The sequence below is a fragment of the Antechinus flavipes genome, chromosome 1 (genome assembly GCF_016432865.1).
Source record: "Antechinus flavipes isolate AdamAnt ecotype Samford, QLD, Australia chromosome 1, AdamAnt_v2, whole genome shotgun sequence".
In the NCBI taxonomy this organism is placed as follows: Eukaryota; Metazoa; Chordata; class Mammalia; order Dasyuromorphia; family Dasyuridae; genus Antechinus; species Antechinus flavipes.
In genome coordinates this window covers 684,739,702-684,754,175 of record NC_067398.1, presented here as the reverse complement: position 1 = coordinate 684,754,175, position 14,474 = coordinate 684,739,702, and the positions used below count along the sequence as shown (strand labels likewise).

Genomic DNA, 14,474 nt, shown 5'->3' with positions numbered 1-14,474 from the left:
ATAAAAACTAGAATCTATGATAGAAATTGCAAAGAGAAAAAATTAGATTCTGTGTAATGTAAAAATCTCCCCATCTTCTGAACAAGTAAAATAGGCTACCTTGGAAGGTACTGAGTTTTCTTTTACTGGAGAGCTTCAAGTGAAGGCTAAATAAAAATTTATCAAGGAACTGATAACATCTCTGCTCTTTTCCAACTCTGAGATTCTATGATCTTTCTTTCCTATCTTGATGAAGTAAATGACTTCTCTTTTTGTCAAAAGACTCATGCAAACGTAAAAAACAAATGTATTACACCTGGGGGGACTTTTAAAATGATTATTTTTTTTTATCATGAAGACTATATGACAGATGAGCCCCTTTCCTTCCAGAAAATGATTGAAGGTTTATAGGTATTATTTCCTTTGTGCATCAATTTATATGCATATCTGTCTGTAGAGTATTTAGTGAAGATATCAATCTGGGCATGTTGGGCAAAGATGTAGAAAACAGAGAAAAAGCACTATGAAAAATGTGGCCTGCTTAAATTCTTTAGGACACTATTAGCATCTTTCATCTTTTATGTAGAGAGGAACAGATTTGATAAATGGCCTTATGTAGCAACCCAGAATTGAGGTGGGAAAGGTCTGTGGCTGGTGGCTGAAGTTACAGATTGCAATTTTGACAGAATTTGCTGGTTGGAAAACTGAGTAGTGAAAAGCTAATGAGAGGTGTGAGGCTTTTCTTGATTAGTGGATGAGTGTGGTGCCCTTTTAGCATAGAAGCAGAGCCAGGTCTGAATGTTCTTAGTGAATTGGGACTGATCTTGTTGGACCCTTATTATAGTGTCCCAGAAGAAGTTTGTGGCTACCTTGAATTTAAGAGCTGGGGATGGATAACCATGAACAAAATCAGGCTTCTCTGTCTCTCTCTGTCTCTTTCTTCCCCTTCCTCTCTCCCTCTCCTTCTCTCTCTCATTTTGTCCATAACTTGACTTTATATAAGTCAAAAAGTGACAACTACCTCATGCATTCCAAATTTGCTGATAACTTATTGGAAAGAATGGACAACACATTGGAAGAGAGAATTAAAAGCCTAAAGATCTTTATAGTTTAGAACAATGGGTAAAATCTTACAACATGAAATGTAATCAGAATAAAATGACTTCAAAATACTGTGTAATTATTAGGTGGGAGAGGTATAGCTTGAGAATTGTCAAAAAAAATCTATTTTAGTGGATCACAAGCTCAATATGAATCAATAGTATAAGAAAGCAGCCCCCAATAACTAATATGATCTTAGAGTCCATTAATACGCGCACAAAATCCAAAATTAGGATTATGATGATCTTGTATACTGTATCCAGATCAAATCATTGTGTTATGCTCTGGGTGCTATATTTTGTTTTTATAAAAAATTTTTTTTTCCATAAAAATATGATTTCATTCCCATTAAGAAAGAAAAATGATCCCTTTTGTAAACATGGAGAGTCAAGCAAAATAAATTCAAGTATTAGTCATGGACCAAAAAATGTTCTATTTAGCACTCTGAATCTGTCAGTTCTTTGTTTACAAAGATCAGTGTTATGTTTCATCATCAGTCTTCTGTAAACATGATTGGTCATTGAATTGATTACAGCTCTCAAATCTTTTATTTTTAATTTTTGAAAAAAATTATTTTTTATTATTGGGGTAAAACAAGCATTTCTGTAACCTAGTATATAAAATATCATGGCAAAGATTATCTTTATAATATATAGCTATTACATAAATTGTTCTCCTGGTTCTGCTCACTTCCCTCTGCATCAGGTCATACAAATCTTTCCAGGTTTCTTGGAAACTGTTTCCTTCATCATTTCTCATAACATATTATTCTATCACACTCATGTATCATAACTTGTCCAGACATTCCCCCACTGATAGTGGGTGCTACAATTTAGGAAGAACATGGATATACTGGAATGTGTGCAGGAAAAAAAAATCAGCTGAAGATATTTAGTCTGAAGAAGAGAAAATTGGGAAAGGAGAGGTAACTATCTTCAACTATTTGAAAAGGCAGCATGTGGAAGGAAAATTACAATTGTTTTATTCATCCATAGAGATATTCATCCATTACCATAGAGGTAAGAACCATAATCTATGGATGGAATTTGCTGAGAAGGAGAGTTTGATTTCTCATAATGTAAAATTTCCTAATAATAAAAGCAAATCTCAAAGTGAAATGAATTATGTCAAGAAGCAATGCTGAGGTATGTGAATGAATTGAACAATGTCACAATTTGTTTGATTGATTTACAATAAAATCGACAACTTCTTCCATCATTAAAGAACTTTTAATAGGCAATGTGTTCCATTTTCTGCAATCACTTGGTTTACATGATTTGTCATTTACAAGATTTGATACGTTTACTTTAATTCATCATCAAGAAGCAAGAATACATTAGATAACAAATACATCTTTGATGGGTACTTCATTTTTTCTCAAGCTAGCATGGGATATTATATAGGTTTTCAGTAGCATTAATTTAGGTGAGTCCCCAGGTTAGTGATGCATGTTTATCTCTACCTCTTAGATAAATTAAGCTTAAATGGCATGATGCAATGTTGTATTGTGATATTCCATCCCTATTTAGGAATTTCTATAGTTTTGAAACATTTCTATTTCTTGCTATAGCAATATATTTAATCAGGATTCGGCATTCCCATTGATGGATAGCAAGACTTTCAAGCCCATTGGAAGTCAAAAATCCCCCAAAAACATTTTGGGTGGATGTTTTATAGTCTGAAGAAGCTGAGATCTTACAGGATTATCTAGCTTTCTTTTGACAATGTTGTTAATATGGTCTTGGATGAAATCAGGCAATATCACCACTAAAAATTTCCTTTGTTCAATCTTCAGCACCCTAGTCTTTGTGTTCTTTTGTTTGTCACAAGGCAATGATTAGTAGTTGTTTTTTTTTTTAAACTTATCTTACAAAAACAATCAAAAACAGATATTTCTATTCTCCTAGAAGAGATTCCTATTGTCTTTCTCCTAAGCTCTAATTCCATCAGTTGCCATTGGATATCTCCAACTGGATGCCCCATAGACACCTCAAATTGAACATGTCCAAAATGTAGCACATTATCTCCTCACTGCCTCAGATTCATTCATTCTCAAAACTTGTTTTCTACAAACCTTTTTAAAGGCACAACTATTCTTATAGTCTGCTGAGTTCAAAACTATTGAATCATTCTCAAATCTCTGCCCTTCACAAATGTGTACAGTTAATTGGAAAATCTTCTCAGAATTATGCTCATGCTATCTCTTATATCCAATTCCCTCTCTCCATTCAGACTGCCACTCATTCAGCCCCTAATCATGTCTTCCTTGTAATATACTGTAAAAATCTCTTTTTTGAACTCTTGGCTTCCTGTTTTCCCCATCTTTCATCTCATTCCCTTAATCCATTTTTCACACTCATTTAAAAACATTCAGGTAGCTGCCTATTTCTCAATCTCTGATGAAACATCCTGAACAATCTGGGTCTCAGAAAACTGATGAAAAAATAGACTTACCTTGACATTTTAATCCTATCAGTTTGCTTCATATTTACCCTTCCAGGTTTATTGCATATTATTTCTTTTTACTTGCTCCCCTTTCTGGATCTGGCTGCTCCCTATACTTGACATTCCATATCCTGACTCCACGCCTGGAATTTATCCTTTTACTATTACCTCATTGAATCCCTAACTTCCTTCGAGTCTCAGGTCATGCACGTGATAGTTTGGTGTTTGAATTAAAAAATGACACAGCTGGCAACAGCAGATCAACAAATTTTCCCACAGGTGTTTGATCTAGGAAACAGACATGGGTCTTCATTTGGGGAAGAAAGCCTCTTTAAGGAAGATATAGGGATTGGAAGTGGATTGCAATAGACATTTTAAATTCATCATGTCCAAAATTGAATTAACGTCATCTGTTATTGTAGAAGCACCCATTCCCCCCCACCAAATCTGTTGTTATAATTGCTTGATTTTTGCCTTTCTAACATTTCTCCAATAAATCCTCTTCTCTCCTCTGACCATCGTCATGACTCTATACCTAGATTATTGCACCTGATAGGTCTTTCCCTCCTCTGATCCATCCTCTGTTCAGTCATTTAAGTAATTTTCCTAAAGCACTGGTCCAATCATGTCAAACAACCTCTCATCTCTCACTCAACATATGCCAGTGGCTCCCTATTGCTTTGAGGATCAAATACAAAATCCTGTCAGTTTTTCAGTCTTTAAAAGCCCTTCCAGTCTTTTTATATTTCACTCCCCAAAATGTACTCTTCAGTCCAGTGGTACTAGCCTCCTGTTTCATGAACAAAACATGTAATCTTTCAAATCCAAGCATTTTTTCTCACTATACCCCACACCTGGAATGCTCTGCCTCCTCAACTCTATCCACTGGCTTCCTTAGCATTCTTTAATTAATTAAATTAAGTTTTAGTTAAAATCTATGGGAAGCCTTCTCCAATTCTTTTAATTCTAATACCTTTTCTCTGACAGTTTTTTCTTATATATCCTGTAGTTAGCTTGCTTTGTCTATATTTGTTTGCATGTTGTCTTCCCTAATTAGATTGTAAGTTCCTTGAGGGCAGATATTGTCTTTTTCCTTTTTTTTTGACTCCATTCGACTTGTATCCCCAGTGCTTAGCACAGTACCTGACATTTTTCTTGTTTGTTTGTTCAGTAATGTACCACTCTTAATGAGTGCATGGATTGTAGCACACCAAGTCCTTCTAGCCTTGATCACCTTTTGAAGACTATACAAATTCATGTTCATTGCCTCTGTGACACTAAATGTCCATCTTCTCTTTTGCCATCCCCTTCTCCTTTTTCCTTCTATTTCCCCCAGTATCACTTCTTTTCCAATGAGTCCTTTTTTTTCATTGACCAAAACATGTGAAATTCAATTTCAGTTTTTCTCCTTCCAATGAGTAGTCTGACATATTTATTCAGGAATTGACTGATTTGATCTCTTTGCTGTCCAAGGCATTTTTTAAAAGGAAATTTTAAAAATGTATCTCTATCTCTCTATCTATCTATCTATCAGAAATGCTAAGCCCTTCCTTCACACATAATATAAATTAAATAATATTCAATTCAGAGAGCACCGCAAAAGTTAGTTTTAAATGGAAACTGAAATAGTGAAATGTTAAATATGTCAATCAAGGGACAGATTGTAGAAACAAGAACAGCTTCAAAGACAATGGTAAAAGTAAATGAATATTCCAAAATTTCTGGCATACAGCTAAAGCAGGCATCAAACGGATAAATGATTGCTCAAAAACCACATACTAAGAAAATTTTAAAATATTAATGAATAGTATATCATTTTAAATACATAAATACATTAGATATATCAATTGCATTTTTAAAACTACATCAATACATTAGAAATCACACTAAAGAAGTTATAAAAACCAAAATCAAATTCTGAAGGAAGACCATGATACTCCATCCCCTCTTCTTTACAAGTATGGTGACTCAGGATGAAGCAATACATACAATGTCAGTTTTTTCATGTGTTGGATTTGGAGGGGATGAAAAAGGCACAGATTGAGAAGTGGAGGTGGCATATTAACCAAAAAAGCCACAATGAATTATTTTAGAAAGGATAGATATTTCTCCTGCTGAGTTGCCAGAATCATATGAATTCTCTGGTGACAATGAAAGGATAGCTCCTGTCTGAAATTTCTTTATTTCAACAAATTCCGTTTCTTTCCAGTATGAATTTTCTGATGAGTAATAAGGTTAGACCTCCTACTAAAGCTTTTTCTACATTCATTACATGCAAAGGGTTTCTCTTTTATATGGGTTCTCTAGTGAATAATGAGATTCGCTTTCTGGCTACAAGCTTTCTCACACTCCTGACCATTGAAGGGTTTCTCTCCATTATGAGTTCTTTGATGACAAGTGAGTGCTACTTGGCAGTTGAAGGCTTCCCCACATTCATTACATATAAAGGGTTTCTTTCCAGTGCGTTCTCTGATGAGTAATAAGTTTTGTGTGAAGTGAAGACTTCCACATTCATTACATTCAAAATGTTTTTCTTCTGTATGACTTTGCTGATGTTTAAAAAGACTTGTTCTTGGTACAGGCTTTCCCACACTCATTTCATGCAAAAGGTTTCTCTTTAGTATGAACTCTCTGATGAATAGTGAGATGGTCCCTCCGACTAAAGCTTTTCCCACGTTTCTTACGTACAAATGATTTCTCTCCAGTGTGAGTTCTCTGATGTACAGTAAGGTATTCTCTCTGGCTGAAGCCTTTCCCACACTTATTACATACAAAGGGTTTCTCTCCAGTATGAACTCTCTGATGAATAGTGAGATGGTCCCTCTGGCTAAAGCCTTTCCCACATTCCTTACATACAAATGGTTTCTCTCCAGTGTGAGTTCTCTGATATACAGTAAGGTATCCTCTCTGGCTGAAGCCTTTCCCACATCATTACATTAAAAGGGTTTCTCTCCGGTATTAATTCTCTGATCACCAATGAGATATCTCATGATAGTAAAGGCTTTCCTTTCCCACATATGTTACATGCAAAAGGTTTCTCTCCAATATGAGTTCTCTGATGAGAAATAGGATTTGCCCTAAGAATGAAGCTTTTTCCACATACATTACATGGAAATGATTTCTCCCCCATATAAATTTTATGATGAGCAATCAGGCTTCCCTTATGGTGGAAGCTTTTTTCACATTCATTACAAATAAAAGGTTTTTCATCAGTATGAGTTCTCTGGTGTGCAATCAAGTATTCCCTCCTACTAAAAGGTTTACTACATTCATCACATTTCAAGGGTTTCAATTCAGCATGATTTATCTTAAGTTCAGTCAAGCTTCCTTTGTGGAAATAGCCTTTTCCATACTTAGTATATTTATAATGATTGTCTCCTATGGGACGTCTCTAATTTTTAGCAAGATTTGATCTTCTAAATACTTTCCCATATTCATTCTGTTCATATAGATTTTCTCTAGAATCTATTCTATGAAACTTAAATAATCCTGAGTAATACCTGAAAGATTTCTTAACTTCGCTGTACTTAGAAAAGTTCTTCTCTAAAGAAAAAGCCCTCAAGCTCTTTCCAACTGTTTTATATTTATCTGGACTTTTCTCCATAGCTCCTTTCCGCAGTGCAACAGCGGAAGCTCTTGCCTGAGACTAAAGCTCTTTCCAGATGCCATAACCTGAGGCTCACTCCCATTATTCAGTCGTTATAGGAATGGTCACTTCTCTGAATGGTCTCTTCTGTTTTTCTAAATTCATATCATATTCCCTAGCTTCGTTCATATTGCAATGCCAGGCCATGCCCTTTGTAAACCTTTTCTCAGAGGATGTCCCCACGCAAATGCTCTGCACCATGTTTAAGTTCTTTTTTTTTTTTTTTTTCATAATTATAACTTTTTATTGACAGAACCCATGCCAGGGTAATTTTTTACAGCATTATCCCTTGCACTCACTTCTGTTGCAACTTTTCCCCTCCCTCCCTCCACCCCCTCCCCCAGATGGCAAGCAATCCTTTACATGTTAAATATGTCACAGTATATCCTAGATACAATATATATGTGCAGAACCGAACAGTTCTCTTGTTGCACAGATAGAATTGGATTCAGAAGGTATAAATAACCCGGGAAGAAAAACAAAAATGTAAACAGATTCATGTTTAAGTTCTTGACTTCAAATCTAGTATTTTGCTAAAGGAATCTTGATGAGATCCACTGGAGTCTCTGCTCTTGGGACTCCAAGCTCCTTCTTGCTTCTCCAACAGAGAGATCAGATCCAATCTGGAAACAGGAATCCCCACAGAGAACAGGTTCTGGTAGTTCTCCAGCATCACGTCCCTGTGCAGGGCCCTCTGGGCTGGCTCCAGGACCCTCCACTCCTCCCAGGTGAAGTCCACAGCTACATCCCAGAAGGTCACTGATTCCTGAAAGGGAGCCATGAGAAAGCCAGAAGTCATACCCTCCTTGGGCTCTATCTGCTGCCTGGGGAAGAGCAGAGTCTTTACAGGGCTTGTGTCTATTTCCCAGTCACGGGGACTTCTCCAATGAATTCGCCAATTGAGTCAGTTGAGCTGCTGAGTGTAGGGCTTCACATCCAGAGCCTCACCTCTAGGAGCCCATATTGGGCGCCAAAATGTAATGAGCTTTGTAGAGCCCCATGTTGGGCGCCAAAATGGTGTGTCTGGGCTAGCTCTCTGGAGGATCTTGGGCCCAGCCTTGGTCTTAGTGAAGGAGTGCAGGAGGCAGGAGAGCCACCAGGAGGATGGTCAAAGATGAAATGTCTCTTGTCTTCTCAGCCCTTAAATACCTCAGTATGATTATATCATTATAGCACACTAAGCATGTGCTACCTAGAGAACCATGACATCATCACATCACACTGAGCAAGTGCTAACTCTAGGACCATTACGTCACCTCAGCACGCTGTGTTAATACATGTGTTAACTATAAGCACCCTGATATTGCTATGTAAATGCCTCTCTTTGCTGTAAGTAGCCCTTGCTTCAAGTAGACACAGGTGGTCACGCCCTCCTTGACTTCTCAGGAGGGGTGAGAGCTCTTAGGGGAGATGGGGAGCCAAACCAGACTTTGTCAGCAGGTTCCCTCTGGGCTGAAGGGTTTATACCTTACCCAGAGTTCCCCCACTATCAAGGGCCCTCTATAAATCAGCACAAGGATAAGTAGATGCAATGTCTGTCAGCATCCAGCTTAGGGCTGGCTCCAACACTTGGCACATCCACCTGGGATAAATCAAGTTGGAAGACCCAAGTGTTTGGAGGAGACAGATTCTTCTCTTTCATAATAGTCGGTAACAAGCTCCCAGGGAGCCAGGCAAGTCAAACCACTGCCCTGAGCCTGGGCCACAAGTCATCCCAAGAGCATCCCTTAAGGAGTGGGGGTCTCAAAGCACTGCCAGGGCTACCACCAAGTGCCAACTACCTGCCCTCTCACCGGGAGACTCAGAGCCCAGGAAGAACAGCATCGCCAGGACCCCTGGCTCCTTGCAGCCCAAACCTCCACAGTGACCAGCAGGGCAGCGACCTGTGGGAAGGGAGTCGGCCGCAGCCAGTGAAGCCCCAGGACAATGGGTGGTCCCACAAGGTGGCTCCGCACCACACACTGAGAGAGGCTGACGGCACCTTGGCCTCTGGCCCTTCCATCTGCTGGGATCCCGAGGTGCGGGGTCTTTCCCTTTTCGCCAAGCCCAGCCATGACCTCAGAGGAGGCTCCGTCAATGCTTCTTAGAGGGAGGAAAGAAGGGCTGGGCCCGGCCAGTAAAGGGCTTCCGGGGCTGAACAGAGGATACAGTAGTGACCAGATAAGAACTGGGGGGCGGGGGACCCCGAGACAGGAGATGAAAGCTGGTGCAACAACAGGAGCCGCGTGGGGAAGGGATAGAGAGAGGGCAAGGAGAAGCAGCAGCATGGATCCAGCCGCATTGTGGGGGGGGGGGGAGGGAAAAAGGGAGAGGGGGAAAGGATGGGGAGAGGGGCGGAAGGGGAGACTCCTGAAAGGGGCATGGCAAGACCCGAGGAGGGAGGGGAGGCTGCGGGACATGAGGGGGACTGCATACACACACCAGGAACTAACAAACGCTCACATTCAGGAGCTTATACATGTCCGCTGTGTACAGACGCCCGTACAAGAAACTACGGCCACAAAGTTCAAGGCCGAGGGCTTAGCACTGCACATGCGCGTGCGCACTGTCAGGACTGACGCTTGCCTGCCCTCACTCTGCCTACCGCATTACAGCTGGAGCCGGAGTTGCGCCTGCGCACTGTCGGGGGTGGGGGGAGAACATTTCTGCCTGCGGCTAACAGCGGGAGCCGAGACCACGCGTGCGCAATGACAAACCGCATGGCGTGCCCTCCATTCAAGGGATTTTCAAAAGTTTTCTTCAGCCCCACAATTCAGCACTCAGCTTTCCATAATTATAGTCCAACGTTCACAGTCGTACACACTACTGGAAAACCATAGCTCTGCTTATCCAGACTTTGTTAGAAAGATAACGTCTCTGCTTTTTAGTATGCTGACGGGATTTACCATAGCTTTCCTAGCAAGGAGCAAACATCTTTAAATTTCATGGCTGCAATCCCTGTCTGCAGTGATCTTTAAACCCAAGAAAATAAAATCTGACACGGCTTCCATTTCTTCTCCCTCTGTTTGCCAAGATCATAGCTGTTTTGGGTTTTGTTGTTAATGGTAAGCTTCAAGCCCCCTTTTATATTCTCCTCTTTCGCCCTCACCTGGCTCATAATAGGTGTTTAATGAAGGTTCAGCGCCGCGAGCTTCCCAGAGCTTCCCGAACTCACCTCTGGCTCCCTGGGGGTCACCTCTGCTTACGGTGATAATGGGAGTCCCCGGAAGCCGCGCTCATTACGGCTTTGGGCTCCACGGTTAGGACCGGACTGCTTTACGGTATCGGAACGGGACAAACTTCGAGCCTCTGTTAGCTTGTGAGCTCCTTGAGGACCAGGAGCTCAGTAGCTTGGACGTAGCAGGCGCTTAATAAATGTTTATTAACCTACGTGCTGCCCCAAAGCGGGACTCTTTCCCTGTGTCCTTAGTCCCTTCTCCGGTTACCTCCTCCTTTTACAAGCCGTATTCCACCTCCCCCTTATCCCAGGAAGGTCCTCGAGGAGCTTGGAAGCCCAGAATTGTGTATCCCAGATGCAGGCTGATTTGACTGAGTTGAGCGCTCCTAAGGTTTTTTAATTCTCTCAGGAGTATGAACAGCACAACTGAAGTTATTATTATTATTTTTTGGATCACTTCAGGAAATATATTCTATTTTCTTTTCTTTCAGAGTCGGGAGCAATATAACGCCGCAACAAATAAAAGCAACCGGGTTTTTCTTTACTGTGCGTTTTTGGACTTCAGGTATGTCGTTGTCAGTAATTTGAGAATAATAATAACAGTAATAATAACAATTGCAAAGATTGTCTCATGTGATCCTCACAATAAACCTCAGAGGTGGATGCTGTTATTATCTTCATTTTATAGGTGAGGAGAGTAAATAGTTTGCCTAGGGTCACACAGTTAGGCAGTGTCTGAGGTTGGATTTGAACTCAGGTCCGGGCCAGAACTTTATCCACTTTGCCACTTAGATGCTTCTCATGGAAGAAGGAGGAGGATGAGAATGAGGGTGAGGAGGTAAAGGAGGAAAGGGGGAGGAGAAGAAGGAGAAGGAAAAAGAAGAGGAAGAGGAAGAGAGAGGAAGAAAAGAAGGAAGAGGAGGATGAAGAAGAGAAGGAAGAGGAGGAGAAAAAGAAGAAGTATGTGTTTAATATAAGAAAGGAAAAAAGAAGAGAACTCTCTTAGGTGACTAGAGATAGAATTGGGGTGATACTAATTATCTCTAGTTTATCTTGTTTTTACAGAGTTATTTGCAAGTGCTCTTTCCTCTCCCTTCTCCATTAGATTATAAACTCAAGAACATGGGCTATTTTTTTTTTTTTTGCTTTTTCTTCTATTCTTAGCGATTATTACAGTATAGAAGGGGTTTAATAAATGCTTATTGACTAATTGTAACATGAATCCTGGGATAGGAGCTTCTATTGAAGTTACTTATTAAACTTTCATTTAGGTTATTTCCTGAAGGAAGATTGAATCGATCAGCATTATTAAGTACACATTGCAGGGTCCTCAAACTTTTTAAATAGGGGCCAGTTCACTGTCCCTCAGACTGTTGAAGGCCTGGACTACAGTAAAAACAAAAACTTTGTTTTGTGGGCCTTTAAATAAAGAAACTTCATAGCCCTGGATGAGGGGGATAATCGTCCTCAACTGCCGCATCTGGCCCGAGGGCCGTAGTTCAAGGACCCCTGTTAAAATACCAAAACACAGTCTTCTCCTCCCCAACCCAAATAATCTTTGCTCTCATAAAACTTATATTCTAAGGGGGAGGAGGGAAAGGGAGCACAACCTTGGCTATATATAGCTGTATCTAGAATGTTCCAAAAGTCTTAATTTAATTTTAAGCTTTAATAAATCCAAGCATATAAACACTACAAACTTAGAACAGATGACATTTAAAAGTTTAATTATTTCCTTTCTTTTACATTTATTTAGCTTTATAAATTTTGAATAATAATTTTTAATTTTAGTTTAATTTTTTGGATAATGCTTTTTTAAACTAGTGTACAAGATGTCTCCATTATTGCCATCTTGGATACCTGATCTGTCTTCATTGAATTTTGTTGTTGTTGTTGAGGGTCACATCAAAATTGTCAAAAACTCTCTTTGGGGGGCTGATCTTGAGGCTAGGATTACATATGAAATCTTCTCAGTCACTGAGCAACAGCTGATGAAAGGTTTTATGAAGTTCAAAAATTGACTGGATCAATGAAGTATAGCAAAAGATGGTGATTATCTTGAATTTTAATACGAAATATTCAGTATTTAAAAATTTAAGAAATCAACCTTTTAAATGGTGTTTTTATACTTATTTATATTTATACTTCAGAAGTTATTAAAGCTTAAAACTGAACTAAAAATTTTGGGAAACTATAAAACACATTCAGAATACACAGACGATAATCTTGGGGGCAGCTAAGTGGTGCAGTGTATAGAACATCAGACTTAGATCAGGAAGACCTAAGTTCCAATCTGGTTTCAAGATGTGTGACCCGGGGTCAAGTCCCTTAAACTTGATTGCCTCAGTTTCCTCATATGTAAAATGAGATGGAGAAGGAAATATCAAACTATTCCAGTATCTCTTCCAAGAAACCTCCCCCCCACCAAAAGAAAAAACTCAGAAAGAGTTAACATGATTCAACAATGACAACAACAACAAAAAAATCTTAAGTTCACGAGCAGCTGCAGGGATAAAGGACTCAAGCAAAATGAGATGAAGATAGAAAGAAACCAGAAATTTAGAAGTGGATCCTTTGTTACCAACAGCTATAAGTCAATAAGTCAATAATTTTCTCACTGAATTTCATCCTCAATGAATCGTTGGAATTCTTAAATTATTTTGATGATCTCTGAAGTCCCCTCCACCTCGGAGATTCTAAGAATCTTGAAAAATAAGACTAGAGGAATTGTTACAAGAGGCTGCTAAGAAAATATTTAAAAAAAAAAAAAAGAGAAGACCAAAGCATACTGTGTTTATTGCCATCGTTAAGTCCTTCTTCATACTATATTCACATCAATTTCTCCTTTTCCATTCCCAGAAAATGCTCTACATCTTCCCTCATCACTTATAGGTCATTCAACATCTCACAGCCTATTGTATTAGTCTCCTTGGCTGGAGTTAACTTCCCTCCCCTAACATTCCTCCTATTCTTTTTCTTGCATGTTCTCTCTACACTTTGATTTACAATTTTTATTGTCTCTTTCCTGTTAAAAAGCCCACTATATTTCCCCAGTGCCCACACCATCAAGTCTGATATCCCAGGTCTAACTTTATTTTTTTTAACTTTTTAATTAATAGTATTTTGCTTTTCCAAATATATGCAAAGCTCGTTTTCAACATTTACCTTTGCAAAACCTTGTGCTCGCTCTCTTTTCCCCCCTCCCCTAGATAGCAAGCAATCTGATATAGTTAAATATGTGCAGTTCTTTTAAACATATTTCCATATTCATCATGCTGCACAAGAAGAATCAGATCAAAAAGGAAAAAAAAATGAGAAAGAAGAAAAAAGCAAGCAAACAACAACAACAACAACAACAACAACAAAACACTGTGAAAAATCCTATGCTTTGATCCACATTCAGTCTCCATAGTTCTCTCTCTGGATGCAGATGGCTCTCTCCATCACAAGTCTATTGGAATTGCCTTGAATCACCTCATTGTAGAGAAGAATCACGACCATCACAGTTGATCATCACATAATCTTGTTTCTATCATGTATGATATTCTCTTGGTTCTGTCCACTTTATTCAGTATCAGTTCATGTAGATCTTTCCAGACTTTTCTGAGATCAGCTGCTTGTCATTTCTTATATGACAATATTCCTTTACATTCATATACCAGATCTAATTTTAAAGTCTTCAAGGTATTATCCCAAACCTGACTTTTGTAACTTTATCTTTCCTATGCTTCCATTAGATTGAAAGTTTCTTTGGGACTGAGCTTGTCTTTTGCCTTTCTTGTATTCCCAAAGCTTAGACAGTTCTTGGTACATAGTAGGCATTTAATAAATGTTTATTGACTGACTGGTCAGCTGTCTCCCTTTCCCAGATAACTTTATTTGACTGACTATCTAGAAGGCATCCTTCTTCCTTTCTACAAGACTAGAAAAATTCCAAAAAGTCAAACCATTAGCCAGAAATTTGTGGGACTAACATCATTAAACTAACCAATAGTCACTTATTAAGTGCCTATTCTATGTCACATTATTATATTGTTGTATATTTTTCTATAATATAATAATATTATTACAGATTGTTGTAACTTGTTTAGGCAATTAATCATGTTTGATTTTTCATATCTCCATTTGGGATTTTCTTGGCAGAGA

At 38.9% G+C, this 14,474-nt stretch overlaps 1 protein-coding gene across 1 annotated transcript in view; it reads left to right on the top strand.

The window, feature by feature from the left end:
• The window catches only part of ADGRD1 (adhesion G protein-coupled receptor D1), a 449,125-nt gene that overhangs the window by 240,459 nt on the left and 194,192 nt on the right, over window positions 1-14,474 (top strand). The window contains exon 15 of the mRNA XM_051975862.1: window positions 10,820-10,893. Within this exon, the coding sequence (XP_051831822.1) occupies window positions 10,820-10,893 (74 nt within the window). The remainder of the gene's footprint in view (window positions 1-10,819; window positions 10,894-14,474) is intronic.